This window comes from Vipera berus (assembly GCF_964194415.1).
Source record: "Vipera berus genome assembly, chromosome: 3".
Lineage (NCBI taxonomy): Eukaryota > Metazoa > Chordata > Lepidosauria > Squamata > Viperidae > Vipera > Vipera berus.
This window is the reverse complement of record NC_138204.1, coordinates 158,539,514-158,560,428: the sequence shown is the minus strand read 5'-3', so window position 1 is coordinate 158,560,428 and position 20,915 is coordinate 158,539,514. Positions and strand designations below refer to the sequence as shown.

The following is a 20,915-nucleotide window of genomic DNA, read 5'->3' as shown; positions in this document are numbered from 1 at the left end:
AAACATTAAAAGTGATTAAAGAGATGTTAACTTGGTAACATTGTGGATTAGACTTCTGCTGCGGACTTGTAGAGAGAATTCTTCTATCTAAAGCTTAATGTAAAAAAGCAACATCTATTTTTGAACTGGCTGCATCCTATTCCCACATACAGGTTACATCTGTCATTTGTCAAATGCAGAAGCCAAAACCAGATTACATTCTTTATGATCTGGCTTTTGCAATCTATTAGGTAATGAAAAACAAAGCAAAGGCACTGACATTTTGAGTCACTAATGAATCACGCAAATGTCCTTGCTAACAATGGAAGAATGTTCATACAATGGGAGACGTCCATATATGGAAATGCTCTTTGTTCTCCTCATACTCCTGCTTCCCTTTGTGACCCATTTGTTCTTGAGAATTAGGGAACCTCTAGAACAGCAAGGTACAGTACATGTTATTGGGAATCACAGCAGAATGTGGAAGCTTCATACTAGTTTCAGACCCACTTAAGTGTTCTGATTTGTTCAGCAACAACTTCAGCCAATGGAAACAAAGTTTGCATTTAATACTTCAAATTAAAATTTTAATTTTTAATTTTAATGTCCAGGATTGTATCTTTGACAGCTAAGCAAGCAGAAAGACTGCACATGCTAGTGTTCATTGAACAGGCAAGCACAGAGCTACATTCTAGAAATGTTAACTATCAAAGTATTTCAACTTTCATGTGTAGAATATGTTCAATTAATAAACTGGACTTCTGGATAAACAAAACAGATTGAATTACTGTGAAACACTAAGAACCTTCCAAGCTCTTGGTCAAGGAATAGGTTCGCACACCAAATTAAAAGCAAGGGATAATATTAGATTTGTTCTAGAAAGCTTTCCTTTTATCACACAAATCTGGATTTTTTTTAAAAAAAGTCATAAAAAGGATGTTTATTTTAATATGGGCCAGTATATACAAACACACACCTACACAAACGCTTATCTATTCATATTTATTCATCCATTCCACTGGACATATTCCAAGTGTCATCTCAGAAAAAATATGGGATAGTTTCTTCTTTCTTTATCTCTCTAGCAATAGTAAAAGCAAATATAGAAAAAAATGTTGCAAACTACAGTGGTCGTGGGTCACAGCTGTTCTGCAATGAGCTTTTACTACTTGAACTCTTAGCAATCTTTTTAATTTAGGTTCTAATTACCTTTCTTCAAAGAGTCCTAATAACATGGAAAAGATTACTTAATGTCGGCATGTCTTGTCATCTTTTTCATCTAATTATCTTATAGAAGTGTTGCCTTGAGGTTTTACATCTGCTTAAAAAGACCTGGGGTTCTAACAAGAAGCAGAGGAATAGAGGCAATGAAAGAGGCCCATACAATTAAGGCTTTAATTCTTACCAGCCTGTAATTTCATGTAGCTGACAGCTGAAGCTAAGCAAAAAAAAATCTATTTCATTTTAACAGAATGTCTGGAAATGAAAGATTGATCTAAACATCTTTTCTGTGTAACTGGGGGCCAGTATCACACAAATGGACTGGAATAATCCTTGATAACTCCCATTAGTTAGCAGCGAGCACCCTCATAAAAGGAATTTGGAATTTAAAATACTTCATTGCCAAATCAATTTTAAAATCCAAAACAGCAATAAAAATCCATTTTGATACAATTTAGATTAGCTACAATGGACAGAATTAAATTCTTTTTTTTTGCAACAGTCTGAAGTTAGAACCCAAGCTCTTTGACTTTTTAATGTATTCTAAGCAAATATTAAATTCTTATTTAGCATTACATGTGGGTATTACAGAAAAATTATACAGACTGCTACTCAACTTTGAAGTGGATAACAATGAAAGGTTAAAGTATATGAAATAAAATTAGGAGCTAAATTGAGGAAAAGATTTTTTTTTTCACTCTTTCAGGAGCCATATTTTCTTTGTTCCCAGCATATAAAAAAGCATCCTAGATCAAGTTATTTCTTCATATTACAGATGATTTCAAATTATATAAGAAAAGGAGAACTTTTTTAGAATGTATGAAGTTATTATAACATACTGTTGTCTTTAAATAGATATGACTGAGAACAAAACAATAAATCACCACCAATATTTCAGCTATGACTTTTTAAATTATTATTACTTTTTTAATTCTACATTTATTATTTTATAAGTAACTCAAGCTGGCAAACATACTTAACACTCCTTTCTCATCCTACTTTCCCCACAATAAATCAGCAAGTTTGGATTGAGAGTGAGTAACTACCCCAAAGTCACCCAGCCAGCTTTCTAGCTAAGGTGGAACTAGAACTCACAGCTTCAAAGCAGAGGATCAATATATTTGCTATAAAGGGCTGAAATTCTTTGGCTCAAGTTGTTCAAGCCCAACTACAGAAATAAAGGAGAGAATCCAGTGCTATAAAAAGGTGGATCCTAACACTTTGTGAAAAATGTAATTTATGAATTACAACCACAGTGGAGAGGATTTGTCCAATATACTTTGGAACAAGTTCATATCTTTCTCAAATAGTCAAGATATCTACTACCTAAAGAAATTCAGAAGCTCTGCCAATAAAAAATAAAAATAACTATACCTTCCAATGTTACTATATGGATAATGTAACTGACTATGCCCTACAGGTAGTCCTTGACTTACAACCAATATTTAGTGACCATTTAGTGACCATGGCACTGTAACATGTAACACAAAAAGTGACTTATGACCGTTTTTCACATTTATGACACTTCCAGCATCCCTACAATCACATGTTCAAACTTTGGGTGCTTGGCAACTGGCATGTATTTATGATAGCTGCACTGCCCTGTGGTCATGTGATCACCATTTCTAACCTTCCCAGTTGGTTTCCAACAAGCAAATTCAATGGGGAAAGCCAGATTTGCTTAACAACTGCAGTAACTCACATAACTATGGCAAAAAGGGCATAAAATGGGGCACAACTTACTTAACAACTGTCTTGTTAGCAACAGAAATGTTGGGCTCAAATTTTGGGCTCAAGGACTACCTATAATAATTTTCAAATATATTATTTTTTTTAAAAAAATGTAATTGAACAACAGGAGCCAAAATATTCTTTGTTTCAAAAAGGTTTCTCCTTTATATGGGAGAGGAATGAAGGAGTATTATCATTTAAGCAGATAATTTTATATACTGTATATGCATTTAGATTAACAAACCTCCATCATGATGTCAACAAATGTAAAAGAATAAGTACTATAAAAACATGATTCTCTGATAATTATATGTAGCTTCCAATCTATTAGGGGCCTCTATTTTGTAATGATATCAGTATACGGAGTTTAAAGCAGTCCATGTAAGGAAAAATAATGCTACATATCACATTTTAAAAAATAGTTTAAATGTTTTAGTAACCCTGGAACTGTCTAATGTGAACATCATACAACCCCATTTCTTACAAAGAATGATTTGGTTGCAACTTCCTGTTGATACACTTTGTGACTGACCTGGATTTGCAGCCAACAATTCTGAAATATTGCCAAAAGTCTAACCATATTATGAAACATCCCATTTCTTATAACTCAAAAAAGACTGCAAAAATTAGAGTGATGTGCAATAGCATTAATCTTATTGTCAAATTACTGAGTCTAAAAATGGAAGAGAATGCTTTCTACTTAATTATCAGCTTGCAAGCTTCTGCGGACTCTTTCAGAAACGTATGCATTTTCTATAAATACAAAGTTTTCTTTCTTCACTTCCATTTTCTTCACAACTCAGGTATTAGCAAATAAGTCTTATAATTTCACCCCCAGCAGCAAGGAGAAGAGTAAAGAAATATACTGGGTGGTAGCCTAATCTTGTGAAAAGTAACTCTCAAAATAAAATCTTATTTTCTAAGACTAAATGGAGGGTATTACAGAGACTTTGCCTTTGATATGGCACAAACGACTGGGAAATCAAAGCCAACATGTGCATGCAAAAGTAGGCAATTCCCCTGAATAGAAGATGCTAACCTGCCATAGTACAGCACTTCAAGATCTATGATTGTATCAATAGTTTTTCTGACCTGAAGTCCCTAGTGCTTTTAGCAGAGGAAGATAAACTGAAAAAAGATCCAAAAGCTTTCTTATGTAGCTCTTTCCTTATGATACGATTTATTTATTAGATGTTTATCCAGCCTTTAATGTTGATCAAATTGGTATACCTAATAAGAGTTCTTGGTGCTGAGTTTGGTTGTTTGCTTACAGATATTTCATGACCCAACAAGTCAACATCACCAGTACAAGTAAGCTGGTCATGTCTGCAAGCAAACAATGAACCCCAGGAAGCGTCAAGAACTCCACTGAGCAATATATACTGTACTGTCCTCTATTGGAATTGCTTAATGTCCATGTCCCCAATTTTCCCCACCACAACCCCGTGAGGTGAGCAGCACTGAAAAACAATGATTGGCTCAGTCACCCAACTGGTTTTCATGTCTAAGGGAGGACTAGAATTCACAGACATACATGCCCCCCAGGTCTAAAGTGCAGCACCTAAGCCACTGTATCAAACTGGCTCTTTGTTCAAATATGAGGGTGCTAATAGTGCACTGGAAAATCAAGACAGAAACAGTCATAGAACATAGTGATGTCCCTCTCCAAAAATGAATGTTTATACATTTTTACTAGGTAAAGCTCGTTTTTGAAATGGTTAAGTTTAATAATCATTGCCAAAGGTACAAAAATGGGGGGGAAAGGAGGAGAGAAAGGAATGTATTAGATTACCTTCTATAATATAGACACATTCTCTGTCAGGAGGATATTTGTTGGGATAATTCGGGGAAGTGAAAATACCTCCTTCTGTGTATTTTGTCCACACTCCACACTGAACTGCCTTCTGCCCTTCTGAACTGCTTTGCTTTTCTGGAAAAGAAGGGGGAAAGGGGAAGACGAGATCATGCTTTGGCTTAAATACATAATGTGCAATCACTTGCTTTCACCTGTAGCCTGCTATGACTTCCTACTTATAGCATAGGGCCAGGGTCTGAGTATATTAAACCAACCCCAAAGATGAAATCTTCTGTTTCCATAGTTACACAAGAGAGAGGAAATTCCAAACCTAAACTTTTGGAAATGCTTTGAGACATTAAACAAGAGTTTGACAGTAGAGCCTGATGGGACAGTCAAAATTATACTGACTACCAGAAAGGGCGTTTCAAAGGAATTTGAGGTATTTGGTGCTCTCTGAGCTTGGTTGTTTTCTTGCAGAAGTTTCATTACAAAACTAGGTAATATCATCAGTGCTAGCACAGTGCCTACCACTAATGATATGACCTAGTTTGGTAATGAAACGTCTCAAGAAAACCACCAACCTCAGAGAGCACCAAGGACCCCACAACTTAACAAATATTTTCTTCTATCAGCTATAAAGAAATACAAGATACCAAACAGAATTTTAAAACAATAATAACAATGATAGAATCTTCAAGAATAAAGGATAGGATGCTATATAGTTATAGCCTTTTTTGCCTGAAAACAGTAGTGTGCATGTATAACAGGTGCAAAGTTATGGTATTTCTTGGGGGAAAAAATCAATTTGAAGCAGCGGTTACTAATACTCTCACATATAACAAAGTAGCAAGGGTTCATCATACTCCAGAAACTGGAACCATTGCATGTTAAAGAAGGAATTGCATTATAATTAAAAAAATATCTCTACCTATATAAAATTGCCCCAAATAGCATGGCAACACTGCTGAAAGGATCTGATCTGATTACCAACCATCCAATCAGGAAAAGCTATGGATGACATTTTCCAAAATCAAATGAGAGAATTTAATCACAATGTTATCTGGTTAGATGCAATTGCTACAGATGGATTTCCAGGAAAATCCTGTTTGGTTTTGGTTACAGGATATAAAAAGAAGAAAGCAATTGGATTTCTTTGATTTGATGTAATGTGATTTAACCAATAGGAAAAAAAGTTAGTAATATGAAAGGATTTATTGGGGGAGGAAACCATATGATGGTGGAGCTTTTGACTTAAATATAAAGTCAAGTAAAAAACACATTACTTGGGCTGCAGGGAAAGGTGATTTGAATAAATTCAGAAAAAATGATAATAGACTGTTCTTGCATGAAAAATTAATAAAATAAAAGTATGATATTAATGGAAGTTTCTAAAAAAGGAAATATTAAATATGCAATCATAAAAAATTCCAATTAGAGAGGAAAGGGGGAAATAAAGGAAGCCCATGCAGCTGTACAAAAAGCTTATAAGCAAATTTTTTTTTGAAAGGACACACATAGAAGGGGAATAAAAGAGTAATTATGAGAGAAAGGCAGAGACAAGAAACCCAGAATTGCAAAGATTAAAAGTGATGGTCAGAAAAAGTTGTCTTTACATATATGCAATTTCAAAAGGAGCAGAAAACTGATTGTTTGAGAAATTGACAAACTGTTCAGAGGTAATGTATTTTTTTCTCTCAGAAAAGGATCTGTTTCCATTAAGCAAGCATGAGGTGATTGACAGAGAAAATCTTAGGGAGTATCTAAGATCTTTTGAGTAAATTTATTCCTTTTGTTCCAAATGAATGACATCCAAGGCACAGAGCCTTGGTGGAGCAGTGGGCTAATGCCTCCTTAAGTAACACCAGCTGCCTGCAATTAGTGCAGGTTCGCATCCCACCAGGCTCAAGGTTGACTCAGCCTTCCATCCTTCTGAGGTAGGTAAAATGAGGACCCAGATTGTTGGGGGCAATAAGCTGACTTTGTAATAATGCCGCTTGGGGTGTGTGTGAAAGCCCTAATAAGCAGGCATATACATAGAATGAAGGCTACTGCTAAGCTTGTAAGCCGCCCTGAGTCTTCGGAGAAGGGCGGGATATAAATGGAATTAAAATAAATAAATAAATAAATAAATAAATAAATAAAGGAAACTGCTCATAGATTCTCAGATTGCATTTTGTATTTATGAAAACCTGCAAAACATGAAATGCCAGACAACAAGAAAGAAAAAAGAAATTATCCATGTCTTCAAAAAGAGAAGATCCAGGAAATGGGTAGGTCTGTATATCTGATGCCCATATGCTGGAAAACTCCACCGCATGTAAAAAAATTCAATTCCTAGAAATCCTACAGGAAACATGGGTTGTCAAAAAACTCCTTCCAGGTTAATTACAGTTAATCATGGGAAAGCTGTGGATATATCTTAAATACAGTAAAACATTTTATAACATACCGAACAATATTCTGACTAGTAATCTAGTTAACTCTGTTACGTGTGGCAGTAGTACTAGATAAATACGCATAGGAAAAGTAACTACTCAAAATATGCTCAGGCAACAAGTAATGAAGGTAATTCATCCCTCCTTGTTCTAGCCCATATCTGTAGACAGGAAAAGATGATGAGTTTACTTACTTTCAAGTTTTATACGGGTGGTCCTTTAGTTACAACCTATTCAGCCACCATTCAAACTTGTGACCGCATTGACTGTCGCAACATCCCCAAATCATGTAAATTGTGATCTGAGCCTTCTGCACCTAGCTTGTGGTTATGTCTCAGTTTCTGACATTACCTGCCAGCTTCCCACAAGCAAGGCCATACAGAAGCTGGCAGGAAATCAAAAATTGTGTCCACATGTGGGCCTTAATAAGCCATGAAGTCCTTGCTTAATGATGGCAACAGAATGCTGGGCCTGAAGTCATGTGATTCACACTTTACTAATGGATCAGTTAGCAACTAATGGATCAGTTAGCAACAGCAGTCCTAGTTCTAACTGCTGTTGCATTCTGAGGACTATCTATTCTCTAGCTATTTACCTTTTAAGTATTTAAGTATTTACCTTTCTTTTTTTCTTGGGCTGAGGTAGAAATTTGACTAGCTATATTTAATAGATCTATGAGTTATATTTAATCAGAATTACATTAAATATTTAGGATTCCAAATATTCTAAAATAGTATCAAACATGAAAATTATTTTTTCTATTACTTGTTAAGAAAGCTTCATATTTGTATATGTTTGTATATGTCAGAATTATTTTTCAGCAATCCTATATCTATCTTTAGGAATCTACTGTTTAGATGAACTGATATGGGATATTTGTTATACAGTAATCAATATTTAAAGTTGGCTGAGTTCACTTCTCACATTAATCCAGAATATGGTACGTTTTAATTGTGCATTGTAAACCCAGACTTTGCAAAGTATGCTTTATAGTTGAGCATATATTCTAAACCAATCGTTTCCTCCATAAACTTTGGTGGAACAAGATTTGGCTCAGTGAAATTTGTGAATCAGACCAGAAAATTCTTGTTACTATTACTTTATATTCCAGTCAACTACTAATATCATTTTTTTAAAAAAAAGTTATCTGTGAGTTATGAATTCCATTTGTATTTTCTGCCAGAAAGTAACCGTTGGAGATGTAATGCTTGTTTTGCATTTGAAAGTAGCAGCAGCACCTTTTCATTCATATTTCCAAGCCAAGAAGCATAAATGTTTGCAATGTCACCAATCCATCTTTTTACAGAAATGTCTGCAAGCAAATAACCAAGCTCAGACAGTACCAAGGACTCCAGAGTTCAATCATAAGCTACAAATATTCTCTTCTCTTTGTACTAGATCACTTTATTTCTTCTGAGCTTGAAATTCATTGATTCTATAAATGTAACCATACGTTTCTAAGTTTACCAACTTAATATAACTGTTGGCCAGGATGTGATTGAAATGATACTCTTATTTTATCCAATTTTTTAGGATTTTATTTTACCTGTTTTGGCCTCCTGATTCAAACAGAAACATGCTAGACCTGCAGCTGCATGGGAATTCAGAAAATTTATTCATTAATTTTTGATTAACATATTTCAGTGCTGGTCTATAGTTGGAAATAAGATATGGGTTTTCAATGTTAATTGTCATAGCCTGCTTTAAACCTGTTCAGCACACTTAAGCACTACAATCCCCCCATTACTAAATTGTTTGAGAAAAACGTAAATCGTTTTAAGTTTTAATCATTTGTAAACAAAATCAGCTCACAGGAATATTTTCTTCTAAAAACATACCTGCTCCTTTTTTTGTTGCCCCAGCCCAGTGTAGGATGATAAAACTTGCTACAACTGGAAAATAAAAACACATTAGTTGAAATGACAAATTAGTTAGGACAACCCTATCCTTAATCTTAATCCAAAGTAGGAAACGCTAAAGAAAGAACAAACTGTATTTGTTCTGTGGCTGCAACCTATTTTTATAAGAACATAGTAATCCTAAACAGAGTGGCTACATAATCATAGTAAAAGCTACTGTACATAGCAACAGGAATAAATAAACTTATCTTTTAAGTGTGAGACATTTTGATTTATGACTGCTCAGAATTCAATAAGAGAAACACTGAGGTGAGAACATTTAAATAGCGCATACAGCCAGAGCTGCAATCCTATGCTACTTTCATAGCATAAGTCTCAGGAAAATCAATGGAACTTACTTCTGCATAAAACAATATTGCAGATTTGAAAAAAACAAAACAAAACAAAACCGGATGATGCTGTATGAGCTTTTGGTATTAACTATTTCAGTTATGTTTACACAGATAGACCTGGATCTAGGAAATAATCAACACTTCACTACAGGGATGGGAGATAACAGCTGCTTTGAAAAAAAGGCAATAGTTTACTTCCCAAGAAGCTTGTCCTGGACTCAGTAAATTAGAACCACTACCATCCCTTCTCAAATCTCCCTTTGGGAGAAGTTTGTAAGAAGTTGGTAAAGCAACAGTTACAGAAAACTCTGGAAGAAATGGGTTGTCTGGACCCCATGAAGTCTAAATCCAGGCTGTTGTGGACATGACTCACTATGGTAAATCTTGGATGATGTTCCCATCCAATAACACAATATCTGTCCTGCTGAAAATCTGAGTGGCCATCCATGGTAGCCTTCTAGGCTATTAGCAATGGTTAGCAGTAGGAAGACACCATTTTACTTAAAAGTAGTTCCACTCTAGAAAGGCTGAGAAAGAAGATTGTCCCACTTCAGTACAGGACTAATCGTCTCTTCCATTTTATTCAACATTTGCTTTATATTAGACTGTCCTATTAGACAAATGATGGAAAATTCAGCTGGTACAGAATGCAGCTTTCCACTAGATACAATCCATAATTACTTCTACTGCGAATAACTATGACTGGGACTTTCAATCTAATAATAACTGGAGTCCTAACACTGAGCTTTCCAAACTAGAACGTTAACAATTGATTTAAAATCTTAATACAGATTTCAGTAAATCACTCTCCAGTGTTATCTTCTTTAATACTGTTTAAAAACACACAACTATTTTTAGCTAGTTTGCCCACTATTTAATGACAAAACATTTATGAATATCTGGGAAGACACCTCAAGCCCTTCAAAATCCACTACTTGGCACAATCCAAACAGCCAGCTCTCTTGAAGATCCAGTGTGACACAGTCTGTTAGACAATTCCACATATCTGGTCATTCATACAAAGTATTTATTCTATAATTTCCTACAATCAAAATTTGTAATTATCCTGTGAATGGATTAACTCTTTCTCTGGTTTACATTTTGGTATTTCTTCAAGGTCATCCAATTAATGGATTTAAAAAACAGCCACTTGAATTCTGTTTCATCCAGCTAGCAGGCTTTTGAATACAATTAATAAATGCCTGTCTTAAAAGTTTCTGTGCTGTTTGCATTCCATGTTTTTCAGGCATCAAAAACATTATGTCATATACTTACAGTGGAATCAAGCTGGGTATTTAGAATATTAAGTAAATAATAATAATGAACCTACTTTTCTAACATCGAGTCCACTGACATGTTACATCTCAGATGTGCCTTCACTGAGCATAATTTTGCATTTCCTCATTTATGAGCTGTGCCAATCAAGAAATATGTGTACAAATACAAAATATGGTATATGCTGCTAAAGTTCAAAACTTATCTTATGTTCTGTACATCTTAGGATCATATTATGTTTACACGTTCTTGACGCATGTAAGCTACTTAAAAGCATAAGGAAATCCTAGAGAAAATGTTCAGAACTTCTTCCCCTTTATATCCACTAGTGGATTCATAGAATTAGCTGCCCATAACTACTGGGAACTTAAGTGCATCGTTTATTAATTTTTTTCAGTTACAATCTTAGAATCCCATTACCATTTTTCCCTATACCTTCCTCTCAACAGATTGCAACAGATCAGCAACCATTATTTAAAAGTCCTAGGAACTGCTAAGAAAAATAAGGATAAGCAATGTATTTTTTAAAAATTCCATTTATATCCCGCCCTTCTCCGAAGACTCAGGGCGGCTTACAAGCTTAGCAGTAGCCTTCATTCTATGTATATGCCTGCTTATTAGGGCTTTCACACACACCCCAAGCGGCATTATTACAAAGTCAGCTTAATTGCCCCCAACAATCTGGGTCCTCATTTTACCTACCTCAGAAGGATGGAAGGCTGAGTCAACCTTGAGCCTGGTGGGATGCGAACCTGCACTAATTGCAGGCAGCTGGTGTTACTTAAGGAGGCATTAGCCCACTGCTCCACCAAGGCTTTCTATTTTTTTTATATCTTGTATGGCCATAGTAGGTACTCCACTAATTTCACTGCCATTTACAAATATTAGTCATTGGAAACTTTTTATACTGATTAATTTTCTACAAGTAGTAGTTATAAATATGGCTTAGTTGTAACTTGATGGTACCATAAAACTTACAAATTACTCCATTTGTTATATTAGAAGATATATAAATCACTGAGAAGAAGGGGTCAACCTATTCTCCACAAAGCACCTGAAGACAGGACAAGTACTAGATGGAAAATTGACAAGGAGAGAAGCAAGCTAGAACTAAGGAGAAATTTCCTGTCAGTAAGAACAGTTAACCAGTGGAATGGTTTGTCTTCAGAAGTTGTGAGGGCTTCATCACTGGAAGTGTTTAAGAAGAGATGAACCGCCATTTATCTGGAATGGTATAGTCTGGGGCTAGGCAACCTTGGCTCTTTTATGACTCGTGGACTTCAACTCCCAGCATTCCTGAGCCAGTCCATGAGTCATAAAAGAGCCAAGGTTGCCTACCCCTGGTATAGTCTCTTCTTTGGGCAGGGGGTTGGACTAGAACACCTCCAAAATCCCTTCCAACTCTGTTTCAAAGTTATGTTGTTTTGGTTCTGAAGAAGTCCTGAGGCCTTATTGTACCTCAACTATCTTCTCTTGACATATTCCCTCAAGCCATTGTGGATACTTTTAGAATTCTAGCAACTTCTTTCTTGCTATTTTACAATCTAAAGCTTCAAATTTTCTTGTCTTCCCATAGTTACCATAACCGATGGAATAGTTTTCTACTTTAAAACAGACTTAGTTTATGCATAGTTAATTCAGGTCCACATATGGTCCTCAATAACCTCTGCTATTACTTACTATCTTTTGATATTATATTTATTATCCTCCTCTTAAAATGCTGGAATCAAAGCATTCTGTCATGCACAGTTCTTGTGATTTTAATTCCGTTTCATAATCCCTATTGTAGGGATTATAAAAAGATAATAAACTTATGCAGATAAGAAATACTTGTACACAGGTATCGCTTCCAGCCTATTGCCAAATGTGGCTTTGGGAACAAAAGTATTCTAGGATTGAGACAATGTACGAATAAGCTAGAGAACTAATCAGTATTGTGACTAATCTTGGATGGGAATACCAGAGTTCTAAAAACTGTTTCCCCATAGTGGTCACTTGTAGGCCTTGAACCCTGACCTTGTGAGTTTTGTACTCTGAAGCCCACCCAACCTCTAACTATTCCTTGAGCTTTTAGCCTCATATTGTGGAATTTCCCATGTGTGCCCAAGTCAGTGAACATAGCTCTGTTGGTTGTCAAAGAACTTTAGTTGAGAGAAAATGATATTCTGAGTTAAATATTGTTTATTTTACATTTCATAATACCAACATAATCCACTTTCCTTTGAAAGAAAAGTTTTGTTTTGGAAGTCAGTAATATATTCTGAAAAAAACACCACTGTATATATAATAAATTGATTGAACAAAAAGGTGTCAAAATATAGTTAATAAGAAATACTGTAAGGAAAAACTCTGCTATTAGCTAAATGCATTATTCATCTTGGATTTCCAAAACACTTTAAAGAAATTTCCGGGTTTTGAAATTGTATCAGTACATTTAAGAAGCAGAGGAAGGAGAAAAATTGTGTATTTAGACAGAGGCCAGGGGCAGGGAATATACTTCAACTCTACTGTTGTCATTTTATTTTCTTGTTCCTGAACAATAGCTGCCACCATGGAATATACTAAGCATTTAAATTTTATTTTTAAATAGGCAAACTGAGCATGTATTTCAACAATTCCAAAACCAGAAAGAAAAAAAAACATGTTGTTCTTTCAAACACAGATTTTGACATTTATACTATGAATTGGGGAACTTCAGAGAACTTTCTGTAGTACCAATCAAAAGCCATTGAGCTTTCCTACTCCCTTCTGCTTCTCTCTCCTTAATGAATGATTTGTGGCAAGAAAAAGGAGAGAAGATGAGGTGAGAAAGAAAAGAAAGTCATAAACAAAATTCTATAAATATAATCCAGCACCTTGTCTGGAAACATCCTTGTTGACACTCAAGCTACCTTGGGGGGGGAATCATAAACAATATTAAAATATGTATCTCTCTTTACTAAAGTAGGAAACCTGTGGTCATTCATGCCTAACTCCATTCACTGATATGAATCAAATTGTAGGCCATGGAGTCAACCTGTTACATCCTTAATGATTTGAAATCTCATTAGCAATAAGCATCATGGATTTGTAGCTCAAAACATCCAGAGAATCCCTGTTTGCTGCATTAACAGATATTTAAATGAAGGTTTTTGTTTGTGTAATGAAAGTTGATTCAGTGTATATGCATGACATAAGATTTGTTTAGAAGTTTATAAGAGAAACTGGTGAGTAGTTTGCTATTGAATCATGTACTGTATATCTGTAATCATACTAAGCTATTCTTTGCAGGTTAACTTTGCAGAATGTTCTACCATGTTTGTTCCAAAGTGTTAACAGAATTTAACCCCAAATTTGTGAATTAGAATTATCGATGTAACTACAATAATTCAAAGCCAGGAAGATATCCCTAAGCTTCATCTACTTCTGAAAAAAATAGGTATAGTAATAACCAATACATTTTGGATGACTATTGATATGATGTAAATTAAAAGATATGGACACACCCCATTAAATTTAATGGTAGAAGTATTTAATTTTAATCAAATGGGCTTAATATTGTTTAATATATGAATCCATTTGCACATTATTGGAGAAATTATGAATCCTATTAGCTACTGAGCACTTAAACATTAACCAAATGGTTCTAACTACAGATAACTTTTTAACTTAATTTTCACTTGACTAGAAATTATTTAATGCTAAATCCCTTTTCCTTTCATCTGATTATTTTCTATGGGCTCCATCAAATAAAATTCTACAGAAAAGGAGAAAATTAACATCTTGCCTACCATCCTGACTCAAAAAATCCATTCACTATGATGCTTCGAGAGAAAGCAGAGTTTTCTTTTAAAGAATAGTACTGTGTCCATTTCAACATCCCATTCCCTTTAAGCTTTTTGATTCATATCCTCCAAGATACTAATAATGCTGTCTGTACTGTATTCAGTGAGAACAGAAAAAATAAGTTGAAAACAAATTTAAATTTATCATGGGGTCTATCATTGACACTTCAAAAAAATCTTTTTAGTAAAAAAAATAAATCAAGTATTAGAGACAGTTTTGTACTTTGCTGAGATGCCTATTGAATATATTTAAATTCATTATTTAATCTGGGTTATAGACGTTATTTCTGAATTTGTTCATTAAATTGTTATGGAAATGGACATAAAAGTACCATTAAATGAAAAATTTCTCCCAGTTCCACTAGTATGTGAAAGCATCTAGATTAGTTAAGGATTATACCATACGACTTGAGGATTTTAAATACTGAAAGAAATGTAAGGAAAACTGTAAACTTTAGAATTGAGAGTAATCACGTTCCATTTAATTAAATGTAATAACAGAGCTTCCTGAAGGAGAAAGAACTACTCAAATCCAGCACCTTTTTAAAAATCCTGAATAATGTCAGTAATTAATGAGTTTAGATTTAGACAGCAGGCTCCAGGGATGGATATTTGCCACACATTTGGTTAAAATCTCACCCTCGCCTACCTGGGAGTCAATTAACATACAGAACTGAAAATGAGGGGAATGACCAGAGCCATTCTGCTTTTCATCCTGGTTACACAGAAGTAAGTTCCAGTGAATTTCAGAGAAAGGTATTCCCAACGAGGGCAAGGAAATAGGCTGAATCAGCCCCCCTACTCCTTCTCGAAATTGGCCAAATTCCAGAATGCACCGACTTTTGCGCGGTTTAAAACCTCCGTTAGCTTAACTGCACAAGGGGGGTTAAAGAAAAGGAAAAAAAAGCCAAGAGAGTTTTAGTGGGCAACGTCTCCCAGCCCTATCCGCCCCCTTCCTCCTTCCACAAATGGGTTTGGGGCAGATTTGCCTCCGACTGGATTCTTGTAGATCGCAACCCGGCTCTAGAGCCAGGAGTCCCCCCTCACGGTTAGTTCAAGGTTTCAGAGCGTCCACCCCCTCGATTCGCGATTCCGTGGGGACGATGAGTGTGTGTGTGGGGGGGAGGGGGGGAAGGAGAAGTGTCTGAAGCGGTAGCAGGGGGAAGATTTACACCTACGCCATTAAGCTTTTCCGCAACTGATCTTTCTCCTAGTTTGCAACCACCTTTCGCCGGCGGGGAGGGGTGGGTGGGTGGGTGAAGAGGGGTTGGCCGACTAGAGCGCCGTCAGATCGCGCGCGGTCTTGGTCCAACCCCGGGAGCGGGGGAGCGGTACTCACTGTGAAACAAGCTGCGTCCATGGATCATGTCTGTTCCTTACACAAGGGGCTTCGCTCTCCACTAATTCCATCTAGAGACGGGTGGGCTTCCACGGTGGAGAGCCGAGCAGCCGGGAGCCCAAGCGCACGGCACACGCTCAACCCAGAAGCTCGACGCCCCCCTCTGCACTCGCCCCGCCGTTTGGCAAGGAGCGACCATTTCCACCGCTCGGCTCCAGAGCAGCCAGCCTCGGGTGCTAGTAGCGGCCGCCGCAGCCGCTGGGAGTCTGCATAACCGGCCGAGAAGGGCGAAGGAGGAAGAGACGCAAAAGCTCGACTCCGGGCGACGGGCGACGGCCGACGACCGCCAACAGGGAGCTCCCAAGCTCCGGTGCAGAAGGGAGGCGGGCTTCTCTCCTCCCGCTTTACTCGCCAGTTTCACCCAGCAACCAGGATTTCGGGAGAGAATTTGGAGGCCGAGCTCGTCCGGCCTTTAGAGTTATTGCGGCGCTCCGAAGGGAAGAAGCCGGGTGGGCCTGTCATCAGTTCCCGAGTGGGAAGAGGTGGGAGAGGCCCCAAAGTGGGAAGAAGGGCTTCTCCGAGGAGGCGGGGAGGGAGAGAGAGAGAGAGAGAGAGCAAGGGAAGAGGAGAGAGCAAAATGGGCTCACCCAATAGGGGATTTAGTCATCTTGGGGGGGGTGGGGGGGGCGCCGCGCAATCCTTATTATTAAAGATGAAGCCCCTTAAAGTCAGACAAGCTCACGTCGCCCGTCTCGTGGCAGTGCATCCAGCCGAAGTAAAAGTGCTCCTCCTCCGGCCGGGGTAGTAGGACCAGGAAAGGAGAGAGAGAGACAGACAAGAGAAACAAATCACATTTGAACCCAGAACCCGGAGAATGTCTCAAGCAGCGATCGGGAGCGAGGATCCCGCAGGGCCGCGCAGTCTTGGAGGTGTCATCGTCGCCGCCGTCGCCGCCGTCGCCGCCTTCCAAGCGCCCTTCAGTGTCTTCGCTCTGCCCGCTGCAGTCTTTCTGGGTCCAAGAGCAAGAGTGGGTCGGGCTGGCGACACTGCAATAAAAGTTTAGTGTCACGCCGGTGGCCGCGAATAATCTCTCTCCCTCGGTCCGGAGGTAGCAAGGGGAATGGAGAGCTTCGTCCTCCCGGCTCCTCTTCTCGACGTAAGATCCCTTTTTTTCTTCCACCCTCAAGGGACGATCCGAGACTGGGCTGCGAAGGGAGAGAGAGAGAGAGATGGCAGAGGAGAAGAGAGGCGGAGCCGGGATGGCGATCCTGAGCGAAGCAGCGGCAGCAGCGGCAAGAGGCAGATTCCTGAAACTGATTCAACTCTCCTCTTTTTTTTTTCCCTCCACTTGGCCGCTTCTGCGCTCGGTCTCCACCGCAGGCGCGCCAAGGACAAAGTCCGCAATAGCGGCTGCTTTCACGCACGGGGGTTTCCCAGCCTGCAGCCGCTTCTTCTCCCGCGCGCAGTCAGAGGCATCCACGCAAATAGAAGAGCCGCGTGGGGAGGAGGGGGGAGAGGCAGAGGAGGGAACTGGGCGGGGGTGGCTGAGCGAGGAGACATAGCCGCCGAATGAGGCAGGGCCGGTGGGGAGGGGAGATCTACTCGTAGCTTCTGAGAGTGATGTTGACGATCCTCCCCACCTGCTGCTTGCGAAGGTAATGCGAAGGAAGAAGAAGAGTAACCTATACAAGCCGAAACAGGAAAAGAAAGTCCAGTAGCGCACCGCCCCCCCCCTCCGGTACAGCCAAATCTGTAAGGTTAAAAGAAAAACCCAGTGGTTAAAATGACCGAACCTTTTACAACCTTCCCTAAGAAGCAACTGGGCAGATCTATCTGCAGAGCTTCCCAATGAATGATGAGAGGTCGTCAGAAAACCTCGAGGCGGCTAGAGAATTGGGGGGGGGGGGAGGAAGTGTCCTGGGAGAAGAAATCCTAAACCAGGGGTCTTCAAACTTGGCCCTTTTATGACTTGTGGACTTCAACTCCCAGAATTCCTCAGCCAGCTTTGCTGGCTGAGGAATTCTGGGAGTTGAAGTCCACAAGTCATAAAAGGGCCAAGTTTGAAGACCCCTATCCTAAACGATTTCCGTATTTGTTGCGAAGAAAATACATCGCCCGGAGTCGAGCTGGACAAAAAGAAGAGGGGACGGAGACTGTCGTTTGATTAGCCCCCACCAGTTACGACGGAGATTTCCAAGTCAGCCAAAAGTCAGCCGCCTTTGGCAGTAGTAATACGCGAAGCTTCATCCAAAGGATCATTCTCGGCGTGGTCCCAAAATAGTTTCACGGTGGAACCCACGTAGTGCCTTGCAGGAGCGTTTTCTAAAAGGAGGGAGGGGTCTTTGGGAAACAGGAAGCCACAAACAGCGAAAGCCACTTCTCCGAACCTGTAGCCCGACAGCTGCGATCCGCGGAGATGAGAAACAGATTTCTTGGAAAAGGGATAAGGGAAACACCAAACGACGCATTTTATATAGATCTCACTTTTTGCCCGGGCTTTGTGAGCCGCTGCAAACACGTCAAACGCCTGAGATAGCTAACCCGACGACGTGGAATTCGTGGATTTTAGGACAGATAGCCCATTAACTTGCAATTCCTGGTCCTGGACCCGCTTGTTTGTAATTTTCCGGTCATTGCCAAACTTAGGCTTGCAACCCGTGCAGAAAACCTGCGGTAGCCGCCGCAAATAGATTAGACTTTTCTACCTCCCGCTGGGCGCCCAAATCCTTTTCTTCTAAGGAAAGTGAGCCGGCTAATCTGCTTTCGCTTCAGATGAAACACAGGGCTTGTGGCTGTTTCTAAGCACAAAGGCGAGAAGCGTCAACCGTTCTTCTTGGGAGCTGGGATTAATATTCACGCCTACGGTGGAAATACCCAATGCATTAACGGGAACCAAGCGCTTAGTCATAGCGATTGTAGGATCCACGCTCTCCGCAACGATGTTCAAGCAGGTGCAAGACGAGAATAGAGCTACCCATGCCAGCTTGGAGAGGACTCCCTTTTCTTTCATTTATATTCGCCTGAATTCTCTGCAACCAAAAACCCACCTTTTTCAAGGCACTTTCATTTTGTGTCTGCCGGTTGCCCTTTGGGCGGAGTTTTCTCCCAAATTCGCCCCCAATTGTCACCACATGCAGCTCCACCATCTTCTATAAATGTAACAACGTGAAGATTTCTCTCTCCCCCACCCCCCACTCTTCATCAATAGGGTCAGAAATGAAGCAAAAGAAGAGATTTGTCTGTGAAAGAGTGCAGGTAATCACCATACTGTAGGAAGGACCGTTTTGGAGTGATGGTTTCTTTGCAAAGAACTACTGTATAACTTTCTTTCAAGTGTAGTAGATTAGAAGAAAAAGAACTAACTTCTCTCTTCCATCTCGATATGAAGAGCTGAAAATAAAGGCAACTAACCGGGGAATGGTTCAGAAGCAAAAACAGGATCTGGAAATACGGTATACAAGTCCAGATCCCTATTTCTTGACAAGGTAGCCTTTGGTTACTTTTACTCTCCTTGCCTAGATTCTCAAGCTACTGAATCCACAACTTTCTGATATTTACATTTAAAAATATTCACTGTACCTCTGACTTGCTGAAATATCCACCGCATCACGCTGAATGAGCATAAGCTTAATGGGATTACCTGGTTGGTACTTGCATGAGCAATTACCATGAGATACCAGACCTGTAGGCTAGACTAGGAAGATGAAAATCATTCTGAAAGAAAGCAGTTGCAAATCTTTTATAGACTGTGCCAAGAATATCATTTATCTGTATCAGTGAAGTTGGAGCTGGATTTAGACAAAAGCTAAGCAAGCTACAGCTTCAGGGCTTCTCTGGATCACATTTGTGGTGAATCCATCAGGAACCCAAACTGGCCAAATATTTCTAAAAAAAACATCCAGCCTCTATTTCTTTAAATACTTTGGGGAAGTTAAAGGCCACATCTGCTACTCTTCTTAGTTTGGGCATTATTGATTTGCAGGGTGGGAGCAAGTCTGCATCAGGTTTAGGCTATTTAGTTTCATAACATCACTGTGATGTTATGAGTACCCAATAATCCTGTTTGCTTTGTGGTAGGGGTTTTCTGGGGGGGAAGTCAAAATGTCATGTTGATGGCAATAATCTAGATCAAAACTACAATTTAACTGACTTTTTTCAACACACTATAGACTGTCACAAGGGTTAATAATATTTTTAATACAATGTTAATTATGAACTGAGAGCCAATTTAGTGTGGTGGTTGAGGTACCAGGTTAGAAACCAGGAGATCATGAGTTCTAGTTCCTCCTTTGGCACAAAGCCAGCTGAGTGACCCTGTGCCAGTCACCCTCTCAGCCCTGAGAAGCAGGCAATGGCAAACCACTTTGCCAAGAAATCTGCAGGGATTTTTCCAGGCAGTCACCAGTAGTCTAAAAATGGCTCAAAGGTGCCAATTCCCCCCCAAATCAAAACAAAAGAGAAATGTCGTACAAATATCTGCCTGGGCCTCTGTGAGTACCAAACAAAGCAGCAGAGCCATATTTTTATGCCCTTCCAGAAAAGGCCAGGAGAGTGGGGCTCTGCTGCCTCACCTCTGGGGGCAATGGGGGAGAAGGCTTTCTTCCTGAATTACTTTACTTTGTTGTAATTTTATATATCATACTTAATATAATTTTAATGCCTTATATTAATCTTAATATAATTTTAATGCATTATAATTTAACATACATCCTGGATCTCATTTATGAGATACCAGCTAAGTTATTTTATAACTGTATTTTAATTCTGTCTTGAATTGAATTGAATTCCAGTCATACTTCTTTAATTGATGGGGCCCACAACATATTTTCCCTGTCTGACTAGTTGGGATGGGCTGATGTAATGGATGGTTCTGATCCTATGCCATGGAGGTGTCATGGTTCCGATAGATGAGCCCAGATAAATCAGAACTCCGAGGCTACAGGCTTCCTCAAAGAACATGTTGGTTACAAAATATCAGCATGATCAAAAGTGAAACCAAGTCTAAAATTACACTATTACAAAGTTAAACTTCCCACCCCAATACTACACAGTCAGTTACGTG

The 20,915-nt window shown here is 38.9% G+C and overlaps 1 protein-coding gene across 1 annotated transcript in view; it reads right to left on the bottom strand.

Moving 5' to 3' along the window:
- The window catches only part of LOC308665628 (neuropilin and tolloid-like protein 1), a gene marked incomplete at both ends in the record, with an annotated part of 104,124 nt that extends 88,243 nt beyond the window's left edge, over positions 1-15,881 (bottom strand). Inside the window, 3 exons of the mRNA XM_081323706.1 lie at positions 4,724-4,861; positions 9,003-9,056; positions 15,854-15,881. Coding sequence (XP_081179832.1) covers positions 4,724-4,861; positions 9,003-9,056; positions 15,854-15,881 — 220 coding nt within the window. The remainder of the gene's footprint in view (positions 1-4,723; positions 4,862-9,002; positions 9,057-15,853) is intronic.
- Positions 15,882-20,915: the final 5,034 nt, after the last annotated feature.